The 27,137-nt window shown below is 36.1% G+C and overlaps 1 protein-coding gene across 1 annotated transcript in view; it reads left to right on the top strand.

Annotated features, from left to right (window-relative positions):
- HMCN1 (hemicentin 1) overlaps positions 1–27,137 on the top strand; it is a gene marked incomplete at its 3' end in the record, with an annotated part of 531,222 nt that overhangs the window by 422,287 nt on the left and 81,798 nt on the right. Inside the window, exons 73-86 of the mRNA XM_079726768.1 lie at positions 384–528; positions 915–1,042; positions 1,344–1,500; positions 3,429–3,550; positions 3,752–3,916; positions 5,861–5,968; positions 6,414–6,551; positions 6,666–6,800; positions 10,010–10,279; positions 18,407–18,597; positions 22,388–22,601; positions 23,745–23,879; positions 24,288–24,478; positions 26,282–26,363. Coding sequence (XP_079582894.1) covers positions 384–528; positions 915–1,042; positions 1,344–1,500; positions 3,429–3,550; positions 3,752–3,916; positions 5,861–5,968; positions 6,414–6,551; positions 6,666–6,800; positions 10,010–10,279; positions 18,407–18,597; positions 22,388–22,601; positions 23,745–23,879; positions 24,288–24,478; positions 26,282–26,363 — 2,181 coding nt within the window. The remainder of the gene's footprint in view (positions 1–383; positions 529–914; positions 1,043–1,343; positions 1,501–3,428; positions 3,551–3,751; positions 3,917–5,860; positions 5,969–6,413; positions 6,552–6,665; positions 6,801–10,009; positions 10,280–18,406; positions 18,598–22,387; positions 22,602–23,744; positions 23,880–24,287; positions 24,479–26,281; positions 26,364–27,137) is intronic.

Below are 27,137 nucleotides of genomic sequence, written 5' to 3'. Positions count from 1 at the left end.
AAGTTGTTCCAGTATTAACATTCTCTGACCATTATTTGGCCAAAGAGAAGTAAGAAATATCATCTTTAATTTGTATCATACCAGAGCTGACTTTTATTCTATTCAAGCCTCTTTCATTAGAAAGCCAGATTTCATACACCATATCAGGGATTTAAAGCTTCCTCACCCATTTACTCTTCATTTTTAAGTAAATTTTTAAATAAAATCTTATCTTGAATAAGACTTTAGGAATTAAACCCCAATTCTATTTATACTAACCTGAATTAGCTGTAGGCAAAGCCATACATTTGACTCAAATCTCACTTTGTATTACCTTTGAAGAGTCTTAGTTCAGGCTATGTTATTGATATAAAGGAAGTTTCCCACATGCATCTCTTGTGCAGTTCCTCCAAGCATAAAGAGTGGCCCCCAGAGTCTTGTCATTCACTTAAATAAGTCAACTGTATTGGAATGCTTTGCGGAAGGTGTGCCAACCCCAAGGATAACATGGAGAAAGGATGGAGCTGTTCTATCTGAGAATCATGCAAGGTAACAATTCTGGAAAAGGATAAAAAATACTGTAAGAACTGAAATGTAAGTTTTTAAATCTTTGATCCAGTGCATTATTTGGGTCTTTTCATTCTAAAATGAGTCTCTTCATCTTAAATGAGGATCAGAATATAGTATTTTAAAAGCATAATTCTTAAGGCTTATGTTCAAAACGTAATGATTATAATCTATCCAAGATCACAAGCCCATCTGCTGTGCACCTTTGCAGAATATCCTTTTTTTTTTCCACCAAGGGTATTATAAATTTCTGAAGTAGGAAAAGGACTAAAAATGGATTTAACTGGGTATTTTATAATGTTCTCAGTCAAAATGTGCATAATCAGAAAGGCTGATCTGGAGGACCTCACTTGTGATCTTTCTTATAGATACTCCATCTTGGAAAATGGATTCCTTCACATCCAGTCAGCACATGTTACTGATAGTGGGAGATATTTGTGTATGGCTACCAATGCTGCTGGAACAGATCGCAGGCGAATAGACTTACAAGTCCATGGTAAATGTACTTTTATGAATAACATCCAATCTTTGGGTCAGATATTCTTTGGTAGCCTAAACCAGTGAGGTCATAACATAAAGACCTTCATATCTAGTGCTATTTAAATGTATTACACTATATTATAAGCAGTGAAGACCCATTATAAAGAGCATCATCACAACACTGTGTAAGTTCACAGAACCTTATTGTGTTCATAACTATAAAGCAAGTTAGCAATGATTAATTTCAGTTTGGAAGAAATACTTCGAATGGCATACTATTTACTGAACGTGTTTCTTACTTGGGGACTTCGTTTTAGTTCCTCCATCTATTGCTCTGGGTCCTACCAACATAACTGTAACAGTAAATGTTCAAACCACTCTGGCTTGTGAGGCTACTGGGATACCAAAACCATCAATCAACTGGAGAAAAAATGGGCATCTTCTTAATGTGGATCAAAATCAGAATTCATACCGGTAAGGAATAATTTAACTGGACAATTCCACCTATTATTTAGAAACATAATTTTTAAAAGAATTAACATTTAAACTCTATCAGTGGGGACAGCAAATATATAAAGTATGAAGAATTAGCTACTATGTAGAGAGCATATTATTTTTTTCTTAATGTAGAATTAGTTTTTCAACCTAAAATCTTATTTCTGAATTATAGGTGCACCTTCTATATTCATAAGTCCTGTAGATAACTGTCTGAGCTCTAAAAAATTAGATTTCCATTCTGCTTTTTTTTTTTAGTATCTTTTGGAATTTTATAAAGACAAAAGATAAAAACATCATTTGGTATAAAAGAAAAACTATTCTGTAGAAATAATACAAGTTTTAGTTGCAGAATAAAAATCAAATTTTATACCTTGAAATACAGCATAGGTATTTGGCAGCATGTGGAGGGAGGAAGAAGAGCATTTTCTCCCAGTTTTTTCTTTCTTTTTTTTTTTTTTTTGTGGTACGCGGGCCTCTCCCGCTGCAGAGCACAGGCTCCGGACGTGCAGGCTCAGCAGCCATGGCTCACGGGTCCAGCCACTCCGCGGCATGTGGGATCTTCCCGGACTGGGGCACGAACCCGTGTCCCCCGCATCGGGAAGCGGACCCTCAACCACTGCGCCACCAGGGAAGCCCATCCCAGTTTTTTGTATTCTTCCAGCTTGACTACCATTGCTCTTCCAGCTTGATTACCATTGCTCTTAATATGACATCATATTTTTTAAAGACCAACCTTTAAAAAAAAAACTAGGAATTTCTGATGCTTTAGATAAGCATCATTTCTTGTATCTCAAGTTAATAGATATCTTGCAAAAGGTTTGCCATAGTACTGAAAGCAAATGTTCTTATAGACCTACCTTAACAAAAATCAGTTCTGATACATCAGGAAATATGAAACTAGGAGTGTTTCACTTGAAACTCTCTTGCTTCTCCCTCTTTCTCACCCTTTTAATCTTTTGGCATTGGGTGTTTAGTGACTTGAAAGCATATACTATGGGGAAAATGTACAATGCCCTTGAATAAAAAAGCAGGTCAAGTATGTTTCCATTGAATCAAATCATTTCCATTCATCACTGCACAGTTTGAAGTAAGAATACAGATATTCTTATTTAGATTACTGATTTTTTTAGTGTGTTCAACCACTAGAAATTTAAAAGATTTATTGATTTTTCATTTTGATACATATTTTCTTTAATTTTTATTTTATATTGGACATAGTTGATTAACAATGTTATATTAGTTTCAGCTGTACAGCAAAGTGATTCATTAGATTACTTTAAATAATGTATGTGTATTTACTCAACCTTCTGAACATTTGAAGTGATTCAGATCACTTTAGTTTTGAGTTGATTCAAAGCTAAGGAAAAGACTCTTTGATTTATGTACTATGCATCTCCAAGGTATCCACCACATGTAAGGAGATGTGTGAAGTAGGGAAAGGTGCAAGACAGACAGACTTGTAGTTACCCATCTGTCAGTAGAAATAATCAAATACCAATCTGCAAAGTTAATTGTGAAATTTAGAGATGATTAATGTGAAGCATTTGAGATGGTGCCGGGAATGTGTTCAATGGTCAATAAACAATGGCTATCATCAGTGTGCTCATTTCACTGTATTTCACCTGGGAGAACATGGTTGATTATGCTATAAGCTTTCAGAAAATTCAGGATTCCCTCTTATCACCATCATTCCACACCACTGCTTCCTGCAGATGTCAAGGTTGAGGTCCTATTAACCCACTGCCATATAAACTTAAAGTCTGATGCATAAAATGATGCTCATTTTAACATGAGGAAAGAGTTCCATTTCCCTCAATTCACAAGATAGTACCATGTTGAACCAATTAGAAACATTTGTGAAAATTGATATATAGCACCTCACTACTTTGAAATCTCTCTTCTAGGCTCCTTTCTTCAGGTTCACTAGTAATTATTTCCCCTTCTGTGGATGACACTGCAACCTATGAGTGCACTGTGACAAGTGATGCCGGAGAGGATAAGAGAACTGTGGATCTCACTGTCCAAGGTAGAACTGGCTTAGTATGTGGACTGAAAGTTATTATAATGATATCATTCCATCATTCCTCTACTTCACAAGAGAGCTTCCTTTTCCACTGACCAAGCATTCACTTTCAGTGTAGAAAGAGAAGGATATATGAGGAGGCTTTGGAAATCTGTAAAGGTTGGGAACATGTAGTTTTCTTTCTTTTTGTTGTTTTTCTTTTAGTTCCACCTTCCATAGCTGATGAGCCTACTGACTTCCTAGTAACCACACACGCCCCCACCGTGATCACCTGCACGGCTTCAGGAGTTCCATTTCCCTCAATTCACTGGGCGAAAAATGGTATAAGACTGCTTCCCAGAGGAGAGGGCTATAGAATTCTGTCCTCAGGTAAGACCCAGCTCAGTGATTACACAGCTATTGATTGGATTCGTTTTTACTGGATGGCCTTAGTTGGACTTCTGTTGCACCAAAATAAAAGAATAAAGTACATCTGTATTCCTGGGCTTAGGCATCCGGGAAAAAATGCACTTGAGTGGGGAGGGGCTTCCCTGGTGGCGCAGTGGTTGAGAATCTGCCTGCTAATGCAGGGGACACGGGTTCGAGCCCTGGTCTGGGAGGATCCCACATGCCACGTAGCAACTAGGCCCGTGAGCCACAGCTACTGAGCCTGCGCGTCTGGAGCCTGTGCTCCGCAACAAGAGAGGCCGCGATAGTGAGAGGCCCGCGCACCGCGATGAAGAGTGGCCCCCGATTGCCACAACTAGAGAAAGCCCTCGCACAGAAATGAAGACCCAACACAGCAAAAATAAATAAATAAATTACTAAACTCCTACCCCCAACATCTTCTTAAGAAAAAAAAAAAAGAGTGGGGAGGGGGAACTTGGGAAAGGAATAGAAAAAAGGTCTAAAGATAACAAATAATATCTAGGAGACTGATATGAATATATTAAGCATGACCACTGGGATTTTATGTGCATATTTACTAAACCCTAAGGTTTAACAAATTTACTGGTTGCCTTTGAGTGAACCACACTTCTTTTATTGGCCAAATAGAATGTCCATTCATTCAACAAACATGTAGTACCTAAAATAGGCTAAATACTCCACTGAGTTTCTGAGGATATAAAACTAAGACAGGCTTCTTGCTTTTAAGGTTTCAATAATTTAGCAAGTAGGACTGGGTGTTAAGTGCTATGATATGGATAATTTTTGAGGGTGGTAGTAACCATCATTTATAGAATGTAAGTATTGAAAATTTTATAATATTAAAGAGAAAAAAATTCACCTAAATGGAAGTATAAGTGATTCACATTTGTGTTTCTGTAAGTTCATCCTGCATTGGGGAGGTACACTGGAGATTAAAGTAGCAACTAACATCCTGAGGGTTTGTGAGTGTGGGCATATTATTCAAAGAGAATTTGTTTATTTCTTCAGTAGAAGGGAAATAATGAAAGATTTGTTCTCAGAATGGAACTTGGCTTTCAAAGCGTAGTATTTTGGCTATTTCAGAAATCTGCATAAACAGATAGCAAGTAAAGTCATAAAATATAAATTAACTACTTTTCAGCACAAAGTAATGTGCTAAGAAAACAGTTTAGAACTTTTCTCAAAATGTTAAACAGTTACCATATGACCCAGCAACTCCATTCCTAGGTCCCTACCTAGAGAAATGAAAGCATATGTCCACCCAAAGACTTATATGCAGATGTTCATACAGCATCATTCACAATAGCCAAAAGCATAGAAACAATGTAAATGTCCATCAACTGGTGAATGGATAAACAAAATGTGGATAATTCACAGGATGGAATTCTATTTAGCAATAAAATGGAACAAAAATATTGGCACCTGCTACAGCAGATGAAACTCAAAAACTATGCTCACAGTAGAAGTCAGACACAAAAGCCTTCTGTATGATCCCATCTATATGAAATTTCCAGAAAAGGCCAATATATATAGAAATTAGATTTGTGATTGCTTACACTTGGGGTTGAGAGTGAGGCAGGACTATAAGTGGAGTGAGATTTCTTTTGGCATAATGGAAATTTTCTAAAATTAAATTATAATTGCACAACTCTGTAAATATACTAAAAATCATTGTATTGTACATTTAATTCAGTGAATTTTATGGTCTATAAGTTTTGCCTAAATAAAGCTGTTAATAGTGATTTTTGAAAAAATACTGTGGTAGGTAAGCACAGGGGGTACAAGTATGAGTACAAGCCATGCACTACTGTGCTAGGGGGCAGACTCACACAAAATCAAAGAGACATGGTTTATCAAACCAGAAAAACAGGGATGCACTGTGCATGAAAAATTTTTCCTTTTTAGGAGCAATTGAAATATTTGCCACTCAATTAAGCCATGCTGGAAGATATACTTGTGTTGCTAGGAATGCAGCTGGTTCTGCACATCGACATGTGAGCCTTTATGTCCAAGGTATGAAAGGTTATTTATTCATTAAAATTTTGCTGTTGTACTTTTCTAAGTCATGTTTATTCTTGACAGGTGGTACCATCTAGAGTACCATCATAAACCACAGTAATATTTTGGGGATATGAAAGCCTGATAGATGTTCTTCAATAGACTCAAGAAAACATACAGATGACAAACCACACAAAACAACCCCTAAATTATTTGTCTTCTTGAATTTTTATGATCTGTTTCTGATTTTAGTCTTTTCTATGAAGTTCTTCTAATGGAGACTGGCTATAGTAACAAGACTCAAAAAATGTGATATGACTGCTATTTGCTTTTCCCTGGGACAACGAAATCACTAATATTTTGGAATTTTGAATTCAGGCATGTTTAACCTCATGGCTACTATAGACATTTATGCTACTAACTAGAGCCTTTGCTTATTTCTGTTGATTGGTTCTTATAGAGCCTCCAGTCATTCAGCCTCAGCCAAGTGAACTAGCCGTCATTCTAAACAATCCCATTTTATTACCATGTGAAGCAACAGGGACTCCCAGTCCTTTCATCACTTGGCAAAAGGAAGGTATCAATGTCATCACTTCAGGTACCATTTCAATCAAGAAAATAATGGCAACTCAGTTTTATAATTCAGAAGTCGGTATGATTTTTTAATGAAAATAAAAATTCTTCTCACTCTGTTTTTGTAACTATGATGTAGGTAGAAGCCATGCAGTTCTTCCTCGTGGTGGCTTGCAGATCTCCAGAGCTGTCAGAGAGGATGCTGGTACTTACATATGTGTGGCTCAGAATCCAGCTGGTACAGCCTTGGGCAAAATCAAGTTAAATGTCCAAGGTACGTAAATAATAAATCTCTATGTCTTCATTGCAAAGATGCTTATAATAGTGTATATCAAAATTCATATATCTAAATTAATGATGCCACCGTAGTTCTTAATTAACATTCTTAGTTTATATTATCCTATATGTTTTTCTATTAACCTTAAGAAGGAAAAAATTTAGTGCTTGGGTGTTTTGGGGCATTATTTGTATAAGAAAACTGAGGCATCTCATGATATTTTGAATTTCTGTGAACCTCTATTTGGTACTTTCATTGAAGCACATATTTAAGGTGATTTTTAAAACTATTCTCTCTTTAATACTACTTTGTATACATTACAAAATACTGAATTGTAATAGCCACTTAAAAATCAAATCATAAATTTTTTAAATTTTAAAGAATCACCAATAAGAATCATGAAACAAAAAAAATCATAATTGCAATTGAACCAGCTTAATGGAAAAAAATATTCTGAAGACAGTGGGTTTTTTTTCACATTTAACTTATATTTTCTTGATGTAATGTTCATATCTTACATGCATTGTTTTTGTGGATCAAGACGTGACCTAGAGATGGGTTCCGAGCTGCTCAGTTTGCCTTGCTGATTTGAATTTCCTTGTAGTATGATTTTCTTATGGTGAATTAATAACTGTAGTAAAGCTCACTTACCTGCAGATTGTAAATCTAATTTATTTGTATTTTTCAACACTTCTTTAACAAGTGTTTATTGGGAGAATAAGTAGAAATACATTGACCATTATAGATATGATCCTTTCCTTATAGTGTGGAGAAGGAAAAAAAATGAAACTACCAAATAAATGAAATTATGATAAATTCTGACATATGATATGCAGAGGGAAAACAAAAGGCTGAAATGCGGAATAGTGGGAAAATGTGGGGACCACTTTAGTGGTTAAAGTAGGCTTTAACCTACTGATGGGGGTACCATTGGAGCTGAGGGGGGTTACCATTGGAGCTGAGACCTGAATGATGAGCTAGGATGAGCCATGTAAAGGTAGCAGAGTGTCCAAGGAAGAGTGGGCAGCATGTGCAATGGCCCCAAGGCAGGAAAGGTTAAGAAAAGAAGCGTGCCAGTGTGGCTGACAGTAATGAACCTGGGAAGGCTGGCAAAATGTGAAGGAGGTCAGAAGAGAAAGTGGGACCAGTGCACGGAGTGCCCGAAGGACCAGAGGAGGGGTAAGATTTCCTTCTGTGTGCAGTGTTGAAGCCTTTAATGATTTAACCAAGACTCTTGTTTGGTTTTAGGAAGACCTCTTTTGCTGGTATATAGATAATGATTTCGAGAAAGCACAAGACTAGAGCTGGAAGAACTAGTAAAGTGCTCTAGGCATCATGTGATACAGTCTGGCTGGGAGGCAAGTGGGTGTGTGAGTTGCAGGGGAAAATGAAAAAGAAGTGGTGGATTCAAGAACTCTTTGGAGATGTAATTGCCAGGATTGCTGATTAATCAGATTGGGAGGTTAGGAAAAGAGAAGAGTTAACAATGTTTCCTGGGCTTTGGGCCTGAGCTAGAGATGGGAGATAGTGCTGTGAGGGATGCAAGGGGAGGAACTAGTTGGGGAGGAAGGAAAGCGTGATTTCTGTTTAATCATGTTAGATGTGGGAAACTATTAGAAATCCTAGCAGAGATGTCAAAAAGCATTGAATATTTATGAATTCAGAACTCAAGGGAGAAGTATAGTCTAAGAAATAAATTTGGAAGTAATCAGGGTATTTCAGTCTACAAGACTGGATGAGAATTTGGACCGAAAAGAGCTTAAGGACAAAGCCCCAGGACTCTGCATTGTTAAGAGGTCTGAGAAAAGAGAGAACACTGGAAAAGAATACAAAGGAGAGGGAAGAGGTGACAGAGGAAAACTAGATGGAGGCTAGGAGAGGACAGTGTTTCAAGAAGGAAGTAGACGGATTTTTTAATGCAAACAAAAGGTCGGTTAGTATGATGACCAAGAAATATTCATTGGTTTTGGCAACACTGAGATCATAGAAAAGAATTAGTGAGGGTTTTTTCCTTCACTAATTGATTAAAACTATTGATATAAAAAAAGAAACACTTTTTTTCAAAAAAGAAAAAGAAACACTTTGAACAACTAACAGCATTTCAATATTCCAAAATGGGAAAATGTGGGGACCACTTTACACTAGTGGTTAAAGTAAGCTTTAACAACTACTTGGTGGAGGTGGGGGGATACTATTGGAGCTGAGGCAGGTACCACTGGAGCTGAGACCTGAATGATGAGCTAGGATGAGCCATGTAAAAGTAGCAGAGTGTCCAAGGAAGAGAGGGCAGCATGTGCAATAGCCCCAAGGCAGGAAAGGGTAAGAAAAGCTCAGTAGAATATCCTTAGTGTAATCTATTGTAAACACTAGGAATCTATTGTAAACACTAGGAAGAGAAATCCTAATCATAAGCCCTTCCACCATTTTCTGAAGAAGTGCAAAGAGTTCTATCTATATACTGTCAACCCTTGACCAACACGGTTTGAACCGTGCAGGTCCACTTATACATGGATTTTTTTTCAGTAGTAAATACTACATTACTGTACAATCCAAGGTTGGTTGAATCTGCAGATGCAAAACCACAGATACAGAGGAGACAAGGACACAGAGGGCCAACTATAAGTTATATTCAGATTTTCGGTAGCACACAGGGTCGTCATCCCTAACCCCTGCGTTGTTCAAGGGTTAATTGTAATTCTTTTCCATATTCTACTCCTTTATTCCTTTATTCATTAACAAAATGCCTTGTTAAATGTGGCCACTGTATATGAGATCATAAGCACTGTAGGAAACGCATGAATAAAAGGATCTTTGAGCAGGTGAACAATTTCCAAACCTTGAAGGGGTCTATTTTGGAAGTTTTAAGTAGCTGATGAATCACAATACATGTATGTTAAAGAAAATACCTCTGTCAACACAGTCTAAGTTTTCTAGACATGAAATCCCTCATGAGTACATGTTTATATCCTTATTTAAAATTGATTATCATTTATATTTGTTAACTAGATAGAGAATAATTTTCTACAATGGGTTCAGTGAATTTTCTTTTCCAACACAAACAAGCTATAGCAATCCTTTGGTGATGATATGGTAAAGTCAGGGCTTTGTTTCTTGTCAATGTGACTTCACTTTGCTAGAGTAATATTGTAGTGTGTAAATGGTACATTCCTGCTTTTAAGATAACATTCACACCTTGTATCTTTTAGTTCCTCCAGTCATTAGCCCCCATCCTAAGGAATATATCATTGTTGTGGATAAGCCCATCATGCTACCCTGTGAGGCAGATGGCCTCCCACCACCTGACATTACGTGGCATAAAGATGGGCATGTAATTATGGAATCAATCCGCCAGCGCATCCTCAGCTCCGGAGCTCTGCAAATAGCATTTGCTCAGCCTAGTGATGCTGGCCAGTACACATGCACAGCAGCTAATGTGGCAGGATCAAGCAGCACGAGCACCAAGCTCACTGTCCATGGTAGGTTGTTTAGCATAAATCATTTCAGTGTGCTACATTACCATGGCAAAGAAAAAAAAACACCAGGAAAAAAATACGATGAAAATCAAAACAATGTAAAACAGTAATGAAGAGTGGAGTGTGTGTGTTCATGTGGTATGTAGGTACACTTGCCCTTCAAATATGATTTTGGTAGGCTATGTTTATTCGTCTGTGCACATATGTGTGTGACAAAGAGATTTTATTAATAAAGCCAGGATAATCAATGTGTTGCCAATCCCCTCATATTGCAATTATTGGGATCTTTAATTTGGCTTATGAGGAGTCCATTTGTTTTGTTATTCTTCTGCTTTACTTTTCAAGTTGCAAGTCATCTTGGCTCAAAACTAATCACCATGTGACCTACATTATAAATGTAATGTGAATCTAATGAGAATTGGAGATCTATTTGATTCATTATTTTAAAGTATGTAGCAAAATATTTACAGGTATATTTGAATAATAGAAAAAATACCATTTTTTCCTTTGCATTCAGACAACTAACAAAATACCTAAAGATCAGCATTGAAATATTTTAGTTGTTATTTTGTAATTTTTTTAATTGTATACTTTTAAGACTAAAGGTAGAATACCTATTAATATCAGTGGTAAGAAACAATAAGTAAATTAAACTGTTTCCAACTACTATTTTCAGAGGTAACTCTTGTTTTAATGATGAGTTTCTACTTTTTCCCTTTATAAAAAATTTGTGAAAGCTGTTTTTTATCTTTCAGGTGTATTTGAATTTTGTACAGTTTTATACCTGCTTTCAGTTAATATAATTGAACTAATTAATACACATTAGTCCTTTAGTTTCAAGTGAATAATATTCCTTCTTTCAAGGGTTTGTAGAAAATTTACCAAAATTGACCATATACTAAACAACAAAGAAATTGTTAATAATAATTTAAAAGTATAGGCAACAATTCCTGCCCACAACGCAATAAAGCTAGAAATGTGTAATGAACTTTTAATGCCAAAACCCCAACCCCAGTTAAATTAAAAAATACCATTCTAGTCAACAAGTAGGTCAAAGAATATGGTTGTATTTTCAGATTATTTAGAAAATAATAAAAAATAAGGACACCACATATCAAAATGTATGATGTGTGGCCAAACTATAATCAAATATAAAGTCACAGCCTTAAAATTTTCATTTTGAAAAAGAAAGAATTTAAGTAAATGTACTAATGCTGCAACTTTGTAACCATTAGAAAAGTTGAAGTATAAACTCCAAGGAAACCAGGATAAAGGAGATAATAAAAATACAGCATACATTAATGAAAAATGAATATTTGTGACATACCATTCAGCAAAATAGATTTTTGATTTTCCGTACTATCTATTGTTTATGCATATAATCATTCACATAATCTTTGTATATTTACTCATATAATCATAAAAAAATAATTTTTGCCGAAACCAATTGTCCTAAAAAATGTCATTAAGATTGATCCATTTCTCAGCAATGTATTTGAATAATTCCAAAATTTATTGTTTTGGGAGGGGAGTGTATTTTTACTTTTTTGTTTTTTTTCTTATTAGTCATCCATTTTATACACATCACTGTATACATGTCAATCCCAGTCGCCCAATTCATCACAGCACCACCACCACCCCCCTGCAGGTTTCCCCCCTTGATGTCCATACTTTTTTTCTCTACTTCTGCGTCTCAATTTCTGCTCTGCAAACTGGTTCATCTGTACCATTTTCTAGGTTCCCACATATATGCGTTAATATACAATATTTGTTTTTCTCTTTCTGACTTACTTCACTCTGTATGACAGTCTCTAGATGAATCCACATCTCTACAAATGACCCAATTTTGTTCCTTTTTATGGCTGAGTAATGTCCCATTGTATATATATACCACATCTTCTTTATCCATTCGTCTCTCGATGGGCATTTAGGTTGCTTCCATGACCTGGCTATTGTAAACAGTGCTTCAGTGAACATTGGGGTGCGTGTGTCTTTCTGAATTATGGTTTTCTCTGAGTATATGCCCAGTAGTGGGATTGCTGGATCATACGGTAATTCTATTTTTAGTTCTTTAAGGAGCCTCCATACTATTCTCCATAGTGGCTATATCAATTTACATTCCCACCAACAGTGCAAGAGGGTTCCCTTTTCTCCACACCCTCTCCATCATTTGTTGTTTATAGATTTTCTGATGATGCCCATTCTAACTGGTGTGAGGGGATACCTCACTGTAGTTTTGATTTGCATTTCTCTAATAATTAGTAATGTTGAGCAGCTTTTCATGAGCTTCTTGGCCATCTGTATGTCTTCTTTGGAGAAATGTCTATTTAGGTCTTCTGCCCATTTTTGTACTGGGTTGTTTGTATTTTTAATATTGAGTTGCATGAGCTGTTTATATATTTTGGAGATTAATCCTTTGTCCGATGATTCATTTACAGATTTTTTTTTCCCATACTGAGGGTTGTCTTTTCATCTTGTTTATGGTTTCCTTTGCTGTGCAAAAGCTTTGAAGTTTCATTAGGTCCCATGTGTTTATTTTTGTTTTTATTTCCATTACTCTAGGAGTTGGATCAAAAAAGATCTTGCTGTGATTTATGTCAAAGAGTGTTCTTCCTATGCTTTCCTCAAACAGTTTTATAGTGTTCGGTGTTAACATTTAGGTCTCTAATCCATTTTGAGTTTTTTTGTGTGTATGGTGTTAGGGAGTGTTCTAATTTCATTATTTTACATGTAGCTGTCCAGTTTTCCCAGCACCACTTATTGAAGGGACCGTCTCTTCTCCATTGTATATCCTTGCCTCCTTTGTGATAGGTTAGTTGACCATAGGTGCATGGGTTTATTTCTGGGCTTTCTATCCTGTTCCATTGATCTATATGTCTGTTTTTGTGCCAGTACCATACTGTCTTGATTACTGTAGCTTTGTAGTACAGTCAGAAGTCAGGGAGTCTGATTCCTCCAGCTCTGTTTTTTTCCCTCAAATCTGCTTTGGCTATTTGCAGTCTTTTGTGTCTCCATACAAATTTTAAGATTTTTTGTTCTAGTTTTGTAAAAAATGCCATTGGTAATTTGATAGGGATTGCATTGAATCTGTAGATTGCTTTCGGTAATATAGTCATTTTCACAATATTGATTCTTCCAATCCAAGAACATGGTATATCTCTCCATCTGTTGGTATCATCTTTAATTTCTTTCATCAGTGCCTTATGGTTTTCTGCATACAGGTGTTTTGTCTCCCTAGGTAGGTTTATTCCTAGGTATTTTATTCTTTTTCTTGCAGTGGTAAATGGGAGTGTTTCCTTAATTTCTCTTTCAGATTTTTCATCATTAGTGTATAAGAATGCAAGAGATTTCTGTGTGTTAATTTTGTATCCTGCAACTTTACCAAATTCATTGATTAGCTCTAGCAGTTTTCTGGTGGCATCTTTAGGATTCTCTATGTATAGTATCATGTCATCTGCAAACAGTGACAATTTTACTTCTTCTTTTCCAGTGTGTATTCCTTTTATTTCTTATTCTTCTCTGATTGCCATGGCTGTCCAAAACTATATTGAATAACAGTGGTGAGAGTGGACATCCTTGTCTTATTCCTGATCTTAGAGGAAATGCTTTCAGTTTTTCACCATTGAGAATGATGTTTGCTGTGGGTTTGTCATATATGGCCTTTACTATGTTGAAGTAGGTTTCCTCTATCCCCACTTTCTGGAGACTTTTTATCATAAATGGGTGTTGAATTTTGTCAAAAGCTTTTTCTGCATCTATTGAGATGATCATATTGTTTTTATTCTTCAGTTTGTTAATATGGTGTATCACATTGATTGATTTGCATATATTGAAGAATCAGTGCATCTCTCGGATAATCTCACTTGATCATGGTGTATGATCCTTTTAATGCGTTGTTGGATTCTGTTTGCTAGTATTTTGTTGAGGATTTTTGCATCTATATTCATCAGTGATATTGGTCTGTAATTTCCTTTTTTGTAGTGTCTTTGGTTTTGGTATCAGGGTGATGGTGGCCTCATAGAATGAGTTTGGGTGTGTTCCTTCCTCTGCAATTTTTTGGAAGAGTTTGAGAAGGATGGGTGTTATCTCTTCTCTAAATGTTTGATAGAATTCACCTGTGAAGCCATCTGGTCCTGGACTTTTGTTTTTTGGAAGATTTTTAATCACAGTTTCAATTTCATTACTTGTGGTTGGTCTGTTCATATTTTCTATTTCTTCCTGGTTCAGTCTTGGAAGGTTATACCTTTCTAAGGATTTGTCCATTTCTTCCAGGTTGTCCATTTTATTGGCATAGAGTTGCTTGTAGTAGTTTCTTAAGATGCTTTCTATTTCTGCGGTGTCTATTGTAACTTCTCCTTTTTCATTTCTAATTTTATTGATTTGAGTCCTCTCCCTCTTTTTCTTGATGAGTCTGGGTAATGGTTTATCAATTTTGTTTATCTTCTCAAAGAACCAGCTTATGGTTTTATTGATCTTTGCTATTGTTTTCTTTGCTTCTATTTCATTTATTTCTGACCTGATCTTTATGATTTCTTTCCTTCTGCTAACTTTGGGTTTTATTTGTTCTTGTTTCTCTAGGTCCTTTAGGTGTAAGGTTAGATTGTTTATTTGAGATGTTTCTTGAGGTAGGCTTGTATAGTTATAAACTTCTCTCTTAGAACTGCTTTTGCTGCATCCCATAGGTTTTGGATCATCGTGTTTTCACTGTCATTTGTCTCTTGGTATTTTTTCATTTCCTCTTTGATTTCTTCAGTGATCTCTTGGTTATTTAGTAATGTATTGTTTAGCCTCCATGTGTTTGTGTTTTTTTACATTTTTTTTCCCTGTAATTGATTTCAAATCTCATAGCGTTGTGGTCAGAAAAGATGCTTGATATGATTTCAATTTTCTTAAATTTACTGAGGCTTTATTTGTGACCCAAGGTGTGATGTATCCTGGAGAATATTCCATGTGCACTTGAGAAGAAAGTGTAATCTACTGTTTTTGGATGGAAAGTCCTATGAATATCAATTAAATCTACTTGGTCTGTTGTGTCATTTAAAGCTTGTGTTTCCTTATTAATTTTCTGTTCGGATGATTGTCCTTTGGTGTAAATGAGGTGTTAAAGTCCCCCACTGTTATTGTGTTACTTTTGATTTCCTTTTTTAGAGCTGTTTGCATTTGCCTTATGTATTGAGGTGCTCCTATTTTGGGTGCATATATATTTATAGTTGTTATGTCTTCTTCTTGGATTGACCCCTTGATCATTATGTAGTGTCCTTCCTTGTCTCTTGTAACATTCTTTATTTTAAAGTCTATTTTATCTGATATGAATATTGCTATTCCAGCTTTCTTTTGATTTCCATTTACATGGAATACCTTTTTCCATCCCCTCACTTTCAGTCTGTATGTGTCCCTAGGTCTGATGTGGGTCTCTTGTAGACAGCATATATATGGGTCTTGTTTTTGTATCCATTCAGCAAGCCTGTGTCTGTTGGTGGGAGCATTTAATCCATTCACTTTTAAGGCAATTGTCGATATGTATGTTCCTATTACCATTTTCTTAATTGTTTTGGGTTTGTTTTCATAGGTCCTTTTCTTCTCTTGTGTTTCCCACTTAGAGAAGTTCCTTTATCATTTGTTGTAGAGCTGGTTTTGTGGTGCTGAATTTTCTTAGCTCTTGCTTGTCTGTAAAGCTTTTGATTTCTCCATTGAATGTGAATGAGATCCTTGCCAGGTAGAGTAATCATGGTTCTGGTTCTTCCCTTTCATCACTTTAAGTATATCATGCCACTCCCTTTTGGCTTGTAGAGTTTCTGCTGAGAAATCAGCTGTTAGCCTTATGGGAGTTCCCTTGTATGTTATTTTTCATTTTTCCCTTGCTGCTTTCAATAATTTTTCTTTGACTTTAACTTTTGCCAATTACTATGTGTCTTGGCATGTTTCTCCTTGGCTTTATCCTGTATGGCACTCTCTGCAGTTCCTGGACTTGGGTGGCTATTTCCTTTTCCATGTTAGGGAAATTTTCGACTATAATCTCTTCAAATATTTTCTCGGGTCCTTTCCCTTTCTCTTCTCCTTTTGGGACCCCTATAATGTGAGTGTTGTTGCGTTTAATGTTGTCCCAGAGGTCTCTTAGGCTGTCTTCAGTTCTTTTCATTCTTTTTTCTTTATTGTGTTCAGCAGCAGTGAATTCCACCATTCTGTCTTCCAGGTCACTTATCCGTTCTTCTGCCTCAGTTATTCTGCTATTGATTCCTTCTAGTGTAGTTTTCATTTCAGTTATTGTATTGTTCATCTCTGTTTGTTTGTTCTTTGATTCTTCTAGGTCTTTGTTAAACATTTCTTGCATCTTCTCAATCTTTGCCTCCATTCTTTTTCAAGGTCCTGGATCATCTTCACTATCATTATTCTGAATTCTTTTTCTGGAAGATTGCCTATCTCCATTTCAGTTAGTTGTTTTTCTGGGGTTTTATCTTGTTCCTTCATCTGGTACATAGCCCTCTGCCTTTTCATCTGTCTATCTTTCTGTGAATGTGGTTTTTATTCCACAGGCTGCAGGATTGCAATTCTTCTTGCTTCTGCTGTCTTCCCTCTTGTGGATGAGGCTATCTAAGAGGCTTGTGGAAGTTTCCTGATAGGAGGGACTGGTGGTTGGTAGAGCTCAATAAATCTTTAACCTGCTTCTCTGCTGATGGGTGGGGCTGGGTTCCCTCCCTGTTGGTTTTTTGGTCTGAGACGACCCAACACTGGAGCCTATCTGGGCTCTTTGGTGGGGCTTATGGTGGACTCTGGGAGGGTTCACGCCAAGGAGTACTTCCCAGAACTTCTGCTGCCAGTGTCCTTGTCCCTTGGTGAGCCACAGCTGACCCCCGCCTCTACAGGAGACCCTCCACCACTAGCAGTTCAGTCTCCTGTGGGGTCACTGCTGCTTCCCCTGGGTCCCGATGTGCACACTACTTGTGTGTGCCCTCCAAGAGTGGAGTCTCTTTTTCCCCCAGTCCTGTCAAAGTCCTGCAATCAAACCTCGCTAGCCTTCACAGTCTGATTCTCTAGGAATTCCTCCCGTTGCCGGACCCCCAGGTTGGGAAGCCTGACACGGGGCTCAGAACCTTCTCTCCACTGGGTGGACTTCTGTGGTATAGTTGTTTTGCAGTTTGTGAGTCACCCACCAGCGGTTATGGGATTTGATTTTATTGTGATAGCGCCCTGCCTGCCGTCTCATTTCAGCTTCTCCTTTGTCTTTGCATGTGGGGTATCTTTTTTGGTGAGTTCCAGTGTTTTCCTGTCAATGACTGTTCAGCAGTTAGTTGTGATTCCAGTGTTCTTGAAAGAGGGAGTGAGAGCATGTCCTTCTACTCTGCCATCTTGAACCAATCTCTATTTTTACTTTTTGAGCCAAGTATTCTTAATATTTTTTAAGCCTTTCTTTTAGAAGTGAATATCTTAGTTCCAAGTTCACTAAAGTATTTGTTAGTACCCTGAAATAGTCAATTGTCCTTTCTATATTGCCTAAATTCTATTTCAAAAAAATTTGAGGCAAAGGCAGTATTTGCACAGAATTATGAAATCACTGTAAAAATTTCTCTGTGACAGTATAAAAACTGAATTAAATGTCTTCACCGGTTTTATTTGCATTTGTTTTAACACATGTGAAATACTGCAATAAATATTTTTTTCTTTAGCACTTTTTGATATTTAATATGGGGTGAGTATTTTACAGTGTTTTTAACTAGGGACTTTTATTAGTCTATCCTCACAATATCTCTGATACAAATCTAGCAATTATACAACTATAGAAGCATTTTTTATTTTAGTTGCTCTTGTTTATTTTACTTCACTGCAATAAGCAAAAGAAACTCAAGTAAGGAAAAGTCAGGAAGTCAAATAAAATCTAAATATTTCTCACCAGTTCTATGTCATTTTTTCAGAAACTGATATTCAACAAGTACAGATGCATTCGAATTCTTGCTAACATCAAAAATATGGATTGCTTTCGTAGTAACAAACAAGTAAATGGCTTGATAAATTTTGTTAGTATTTCTAGCAAGTTACCCTCAAGAAAGTCTATTGTGTGTTAATTTTCAGTGTGAATAAAGATATTATTGAATTCAACATCCTGAATACCTATCATTTTTAAACTCTTCATAGTACCACCTAGAATTCAAAGTACAGAAGTACATTACACGGTCAATGAGAATTCACAAGCCGTTCTTCCATGCGTGGCTGATGGAATCCCCACACCAGCAATTAACTGGAAAAAAGACAATGTTCTTTTGGCTAACTTGTTAGGAAAACACACTGTCGAACCCTATGGGGAGCTCATTCTGGAAAATGTTGTGGTAAGTTTAATAGACACGAATAGATACATTAAGCCAGATTATTAATTCACCTTTTTACATTTAGTGACTTAGCTTGGAAATGTATTTTTTAATAATGAAAGGAAAGAAAGTACTCTTATAAATTCAGGTCAAAAAATTAATTTTACACATATTTCATTTTATGTCCCCGAGAATAGTATTTAGCATATCGTGAGAACTCATAAGTGGCCTTCTTTTAAAATTATTTTATTTTTGTGGAAATCTGTGTTTATCAGGAAAAATTCTAAGCCTCTGTTATATTCCATGTTTGTAACGATACATGAGGATGGTTAGAAGAGTAGAGATGTAAAAATGTCTGATGTATTATTAAGCAAATACAAAAAGCAGGCTTTTTGCTCTTTTCAGGTTTTTAAATAACTCTTAGTCTTAGGGATCAGTGCAAGCTGGGGTTTTTGAATATTCTTAGGTGGTACTTTGCCAGTCTGCAAAATTGTAGCTGTGGAAAGCATCTCAGTTTTTCAGTGTGAGCCCACTTGAAGAGGAATCTGTATCTATGCATACCACATGACTTTTAAAAAAATTATCATGTGGTTTGAGAGTATCAACACTTGGTACTAAATATGAAACATGATTAAAATGTGAATCACTTTCAGAGCTTTTGTGCCTATCTTATTCCTTTTCATTACCCTTCAAAGTGCCTAAATTTCCTTACAAAGTCTTCATAGAATTAAATTTGAACAAATTTAAATGATAAAATTGATCACATTTACTTCGCAGTATAATTTCAGCCTTTAGCCAGACTCCTGGAATTACCAGATAAATAGCTCTAGTGATAGCTTAACTCTGTCTCATGTGCTAGTAGAAATTGTATTTATTCAAATCTAAGTTTCCATCAATTCTAAGATGTACCAATATTTTATGTGCCACTAAGAAAAAATATATAGTCAAGTAAACTAGAGAAGATCATCAGTTTTTAAGTTGTATCCCAAATTCAGAGATATTAAAAGTTAAAACTATGAGTTTTAGAATTGATAAAATAAGGATAAATTTGTTTGCTTGTTTGTTTGTTTAAGCTGGTAAATATCTCCAGTAGGGATTCCTCCCAGGTTCAAGAATGTTGAATTAGGCCCCTTAATCACTCTTAGAACTGAAGAAATTAAGTAAGAAAAGTTTAGACTTTTAGTGAGACAGTGACTCAGATACATTAAGAAATATATCAACAATAAGGTAGCTTATAAAAACTGGATGAAGGGCACAAATGATAAGAAGTCTATATGTGAATAATATGTACAATCCAGATTTTCAAAAGCTTTACTTCCATAAAATCCTTGATTTTAAACTTAAGTTTTTATAACTGGGGAATTTTAAGAATAGCTAAATGGTGTCAGAGTGGGGAGACCTTTACATGGAATATGATTTATTCCTGTTTGCCCTTAGAAAAATTAGTATACAACCAACCAAATTTAGATTATATCTATAATGAGTAATTACAATTTTATGCTGCATTTCCAATCAGTTTTTTGATGCTTCAATGCAAAAATATATATTCTTAAACTTTTTAAAAAGAAGAAAAAGTCTGTAATATGGACCTTAACGCAGTCAGAAGCATTCAGTCATTAATTCAACAAATATTTATTTATCAGTGTGATCACACTGATTTAGGCACTGGGAATAAATACATCAGGGAACAAAAGAATCACAGATCCTTGCCCTCATGGAGTTTATTTCTAGAGGAGGGAGATAGACAATAACAAATAAAAATAAACAATGTATTGTTTCATACCAGTTGCCAAAAGAAAACTACTGGTATGAAAAATAAAAGAAGAGCAGGGTAAAGGGGATCAGAAGTTGGAGGAGTACAGGTTACATTTTTAAATAGCATAGTCAGAGTAAATGTCCTTTGGGAAGGAGACATTTTGAGCAAAATTTGAAGGAAGTGAGTTAGCTAAGCAAATATCTGGAAGAGGAGCATCCCAGGCAGAGAAAACTGGGATGCTCCTCCCCCAGATTTTGGGGGCAAAGAAATTAAGGTGGGTGCAAAGAATGCAAGAATGTAAGGTAGGAACATGTCTGATGTACTTGAGAAACAGAAGGCCAGTGAAAGCAAAGAAGAAAAAGAATGAAAAGAGGGAGAAAGAAGTCAGAAAAATGAAAGCCAGATACATGTAGTGTCTTGTAGGTCATAACAATTTTGCATTTTACTCTGAGTAAAATCAGAATCTATTACAGGTTTTGAGCAGGGGAACAATGTTGTCTGCCTTATGTTTTTGCAATATTGCATTGGCTCCTCCTCCCCCTTCCCCCCACTCCTCTTCCTCCTCCTCCTATTCCATGAGAATACATGGTAGGGAGGCAAGGAAGGATAGAAACAGAAAAGACCAGTTGGGAAGATGGTTGGGAGGCAGAGGAGAGATTATAGGACTCAAAGCTGAACATTAGGTCAATCCATGTCTCTGACCCAATTTCATTCCATTTTATGGCTGAGTAATATTCCATTGTGTATATGTACCACATCTTCTTTATCCAGATACTATGTGTAAAATGGACAACTGATGGAAACATTCTGTACAGCACAGGGAACACACCTAGTGCACTGTGGTAACCTAAATGGGAGGGAGGTCCAAAAGGGAAGGGATATCTGTATGCATATGGCTGATTCATTTTGTTGTGCAGTTGAGGCTAACACAGAATTGTAAAGCAACCATACTCCAATAAAAATTAATTTTAAAAACTGAACATTAGCAGAGAAGGGGTGAGAAGTGATTGGATTTTGCACATACTTTGAAGCTAGGATTTCCTAGCTAGATTGCAAGTAGAGTCTGAAAAAGAAAAGGGTAAAGGATAACTCAAATGTCTGAGAACAAAGGCATGAACAACTGGAAGAACAAAGTAGCCATCAACTGAGATGGTGTGAAGGCTGCAGATAGAACAGGAAGGGGAAATGGGGAGTTCAGTTTTGGACATGAGTTTGAGATGTCTTTTAGACATCTAAGCAGAGAGTTGGAATGAAAAGTTCAATGTAGTTGGAATTTGGAAGAAAGATCTGGGCTGGACATTCTGTTACTCATCAGTAGGTAGATGATATTTAAAGCCATAAGACTGGATGAGATCACCAGAGACGTGAGTGCAGATACAGAAGAAAAGAGGACTAAGACTGAGCCCTCTCACATACCAACGTAAAGACATTAATGTGGAGGGGAAGCCAGCAAAAGGAGATGGAAAAGGAGCAACCAGTGAAGTAGGAAGGAAACTAGGGGAATGGGGTGTCCTGGAAGCCAAGTGAAGACATGGTTTTAAAAAGAAGGAAGCCAGAATTGTGTCAAATGCTGCCAATACATCTAATAAAGTGAGTGCCAAGAGCTGGATTTAGCAAGTGAAATTTTGGAATTGCAGGTGTTATTGCCCTTACTCTTGCCATTTCCTTTGATAATTTTGGTGGACTTTGGTGCCACATTACCCAGAAAGCCAACTATGCTGTCAAGAGTCTAACAGCCTTTGGGACTATTTGCTCTTTATTTGTACATTGCAGTACGGCAGTTGATGTTTAATAAACTTTAAAGTTTTCTGAGATCTTATTATTATAAATTCTATAGTTCTATAAGGTATGGGCTTTTGTTTAAATTCTTATACATTTTAAATTATTATAAATTATTTAAAAGCTAGCCAGATTGTTCAGACTACAAGATGGAAATATAAACTGTCTTTAAAGAAGAGTGCTCCTTTGGGGACCAAGCTATGTAAATGTATGTATTATATGTAGTATAACGTAAGATTATGTAATTTTAAGCCGTATGATTTTTCTTTCTTTAAGCCAGAGGATTCTGGCACCTATACCTGCATTGCTAACAATGCTGCAGGTGAAGACACACACACCATCAGCCTGACTGTGCATGTTCTCCCCACTTTTACTGAACTTCCTGGAGATGTGTCATTAAATAAAGGAGAACAGCTACGATTAAACTGTAAAGCAACTGGTATTCCATTGCCCAAGTTAACATGGACCTTCAATAACAATATTATCCCAGGTTGGTAATTTAATTCTTAAGAAGTGAATAGTACACCCATAGAGAACTCAAAACCAATCTCCTATCTTTTTTTTTTTAAAGCCCAGGAGCCCTCATCCCTGGGAAGACAAGTGTCTCTATTTGTTAGACTTTATGACCAGCATAAAGATATTGTCTGTAAAGATAAATTGTTGCATCCAAAATTGAGTTCTGAAGTACTGCATTTACAAATGCCTTGCTGAAAAATTAGTAATAAGCTTGAGTTTTCTCTGCTGTAAAGATTTATGTTAATCACTAGACTTCACCAACTGTATCACCTTAACAATAATAGTATACCTTACTAAGGAAAAATAAACTCTAAAAAACTTAATCAGTACTATTTTCTGAAGACGTAGTACTAACTTAGCTAATTAAATTTTTAAAGCTTAGTTTTCCACATAATATTCAGCAGTATGAAACTTTAAAAGATAATTTGAATGGGAGAAAACATGCAAGGTAAACATACTTAACATAATTAGATATTGGCTGGTCTAATCAAAACCTTATTTAGTATTGATTATTTTAGGATTAGCATGTTTATCTTATACTCTATTCCAAGTATTGTAAATACCTTTGTAAATATTTATATCATGATCACTTATGGAGAAGTTCAAATTATTACAAATTTAATCTTGTTGTTATTATTTATTACCTAACTAGCGTATATTTTCATGATTTCCCCTCTGAGCTGCCAGGTCAGTTGAATTATATTTTGATGTAAATTGTTTGGGAGGAAAAGTGGTGTGAGAGAAATGAAATGGAAAATGTCATATTTCTGAATGAAAGATTTTTTGAAACCCAGAGAGACTGAGCCAGCTTTAGGCAACCCTTTGAGATGAAAGGTGTACTTCAAATCGAAAATTAATTTTAAAAGATGTTTGTTTTCATTCTCTTCTCCTGATCCTTCTTTTTTTTTTCATTCTTCAAACAAGTGTCTAGAGACACAGCAAATAGCTCAGGAAGAAATCCCTGGAAAAGGCTCTCTCCTCCAATTTCATAATGAGATCTCTTTGGTTCAATTGCTAACCAATTCATAAATCTAACCTGCAAAATATTGAGCTGTAGTGATTATTTTTCTAGGTTACTGAGAGGCATTTATGTTGCTTTCTACCTTGTTTCCTTCAGCCCACTTTGACAGTGTAAATGGACACAGTGAACTTGTTATTGAAGGGATGTCAAAAGAAGATTCGGGTACTTATGTGTGCACTGCAGAGAACAGCGTTGGTTTTGTAAAGGCAATTGGATTTGTTTATGTGAAAGGTAGATAAAAGTGTTCTATTTTTAATTTTTAATTTATTTATGATGAATGGTTTGTGTTTTGCCTCCTTATTGTATAGTAATACAATATAACTTCAGTTTATTAATCCATTTAGTCTTATTTCACAGATATGCAAATTCATGACGTAAAAAAATTATGAACATTCCACTCAAAAGTAGGTAAGCAGTATGTAAAGAGATCATTTGGCGCAAAATGGAATCATCCACTTAGGTTACTGAAATGGACAAAATTACCTCATTGATTACCATGAGCAATTAATTCTGGAAGATCCATGGGGCTCAAAAGTGGCTTTTCCCCTCTTCACTAAATTATCTTTTAAATAGATCAAAATCACAAAGAAATTATTGGAGCTTCCTTTTTCTTATACTCATCTTTTGTTATTTTCGCAGAACCTCCAGTCTTCAAAGGTGATTACCCTTCTAACTGGATTGAACCCCTTGGAGGTAATGCAATCCTGAATTGTGAGGTGAAAGGTGATCCCGCCCCAACTATCCAGTGGAGCAGAAGGGGGATGGATATTGAAATTAGCCACAGAATTCGGCAACTTGGAAACGGCTCCCTGGCCATTTATGGCACTATAGTAAGTCACACTGATATTGTCAGTATGCACTTTAACTGTCACAATCAATGCCTCTCTATAGGTGCCATGGATGGGAAAAGTTTCTCATGCATTCCTATTTTATCATAAAATCTGAATCAATGGGTTCTTTTAAAAAACTGAAACAATGGTTCAAATTGATGATTTTTAGCCCTTCAAAGAAGTACAAGCAATAAAATAATTTTGCTGCTTTGTTCTCCATCATTGACCTGTTGTTCAACATCAGTAGATAACTTCCTCAAATCTGTTTTAGAATGCGGAAATTGAAGAATTACAACATTGTAAATTACAAATAAATGTTAGATTTCATCACCAAATCGATAACTATATTAGGCTGTCCAAAAGCTTCAGTAATTCAGACAGTGATTAGTACTTTAAGTTATTCTAATTTGGGGGTCAAGTGAATGAGATATTTTATCTGAAAAATTCTTAACTAGACTAAATGAGGGTAATTTGTTAACGTACTGTTGAATTAATTAATTAGTGTATACTATCCAATCACCTGCTCCAATGGGCCACTCTCAGTCTTTTCTTCTCCTTGGCTTTATTTCTACCTTAGATGTTATTGATTGTCCCTTCAATTCTGAGATGATTTCTACCTCTAGCTACGCGAATGAGTCTCAGGCTTCTTCATTACTGCTTTACCCCCCTTTTCCTCCACACAAACATTACTACTTCTGAAGTCCTTCGTACTTCTTCTAATATCAATATTAATACTAATACTAATTATTTTCCACCATACAATTTCAGATTCCTAACCCTGTACCTTCAACCCTGAAACTCTTTCAAGTTCCATTTACAGTTTCCTACTAGAAATCTCTATTTGGATAATGCATTGATACCCCGATTAAACACCTAAATCAACATCTGTCTCTCTCCTCCCACCCTCCTCCACTTCCTTCAATTCAGTTCCCCTTAACTGACTTACTCTTTCTATTAACAAGACCAGAATTCTTCTGTTCACAAGACCTTAGCAAAATCTGTGTCTCTAAATAGTCATCAAATCTAAACTCATGTGGTCCTTATTTTCTATAACATATATGTATAAATTTGTGACTTACATTCTGTGATTTGTCATCATTAGTAAATTAGTTCCTCACTTTCTTTCCTACATTTCAAGCTTTCTAAATGGAGGCTAAGCTTAATGTTTTTTTTAATAACCCCCATAAGAAAGAACTAGATATTCGTTGATTTGTTCTGATTATTTAATGCTTTTTAAGCTATCTATAAGAATAGTGTTGGTGCTTTTCTTTAATAAGATAATTTTGGATAAATGATTGTAAAAAATGTGATTTTCTGTTTAGATTTCCTGCCAGTTATTGTCCCCTGAGAGCAATGATAGGTTGTTCAGAAAAAATTTAAACTAGGAATTTCTTTTTTTTTTTTTTTTTTTTTTGCGGTAGGCGGGCCTCTCACTGTTGTGGCCTCTCCCCTTGCGGAGCACAGGCTCCGGAGCACAGGCTCAGCGGCCACGGCTCACGGGCCCAGCCGCTCCGCGGCATGTGGGATCCTCCCAGACCGGGGCACGAACCCGCGTCCCCTGCATTGGCAGGTGGACTCTCAACCACTGCGCCACCAGGGAAGCCCTAAACTAGGAATTTCTTTCTCTTCTTTTCTTTAAAAAAAAAATCTATTTATGTGGTTAAATATATGTAAGTTTTTCTATTTCCATTGAAATACCGTCTCAAAAACAAAATTGCATATAAACAAGCATCATGGTAATAAAAAGTGATTTGCACTGTTCTATAGGCACATGTTTTTATAAAACACTACTTATTTCCATAGAATGAAGATGCCGGTGACTATACATGTGTAGCTGCCAATGAAGCTGGGGTGGTGGAGCGCAGCATGAGCCTGACCCTGCAGAGTAAGCTGCTTAATCAAACTCTTAATTAAACACTTGTTTTAAGAAATGTCCATTTAATTGTTCATTTAACTTTCTAGCAAGTACATTAATGGTAGCTTTCAGAGTCTGTCTAATTTACTTTTCTGCTGCTGATGGAGCAGCTGTTACCAAGCATAAGACTGATATAATTTTGCAATATATTTTATCTAACACATGCAGCTCATGCTTGCAATTGCTTGGTAGCAGAGCTTTTTGTGTTGTTTGCAATATATTCACTTGAGCACCCTTTGTATAGCTCCTCATGGTTGTTTTAATGAACTTACAAAGATATCATTTTCTGGCACTTGAAAAATAAGTGTTGAAACTAAAGACTAATGTAAGTGAACTCAAGAGTGCTCCAGCTTGATTGCTGTCAATCTGCCGTGAAATAACTATGTGTTCCGAGCAGGATTGTCCTGCTCATGATGAAGGCACTCAGTATAAACCATTGGAAGACAGGTTTTCGTAATTAGAAAAACATGAAAGACTCCAATGGCTCCCTGGACAGTCCCCAGAACCACTTCAGGAGCTGACCCGAGAACAGTGTTATTCGGTTGAGAATTTAAGGAAATCAGCTTATTTTGAGACTAGGCTCAGTAATTAACGGGATGAATTTATTTACATTTTCTTTATTCACTATTGAGAGATGCTGTAGACTAGTATTTACTAACAGCTGTTTGCCAAACTACTATTCTCTAAAACTTTAACACTGAATAGATATTTAACAGATATTTAAGCCAGTGGTTCCCCCCCACC

This window comes from Hyperoodon ampullatus (assembly GCF_949752795.1).
Source record: "Hyperoodon ampullatus genome assembly, chromosome: 2".
In the NCBI taxonomy this organism is placed as follows: domain Eukaryota; kingdom Metazoa; phylum Chordata; class Mammalia; order Artiodactyla; family Ziphiidae; genus Hyperoodon; species Hyperoodon ampullatus.
This window is presented reverse-complemented; position numbering and strand designations above follow the sequence as displayed.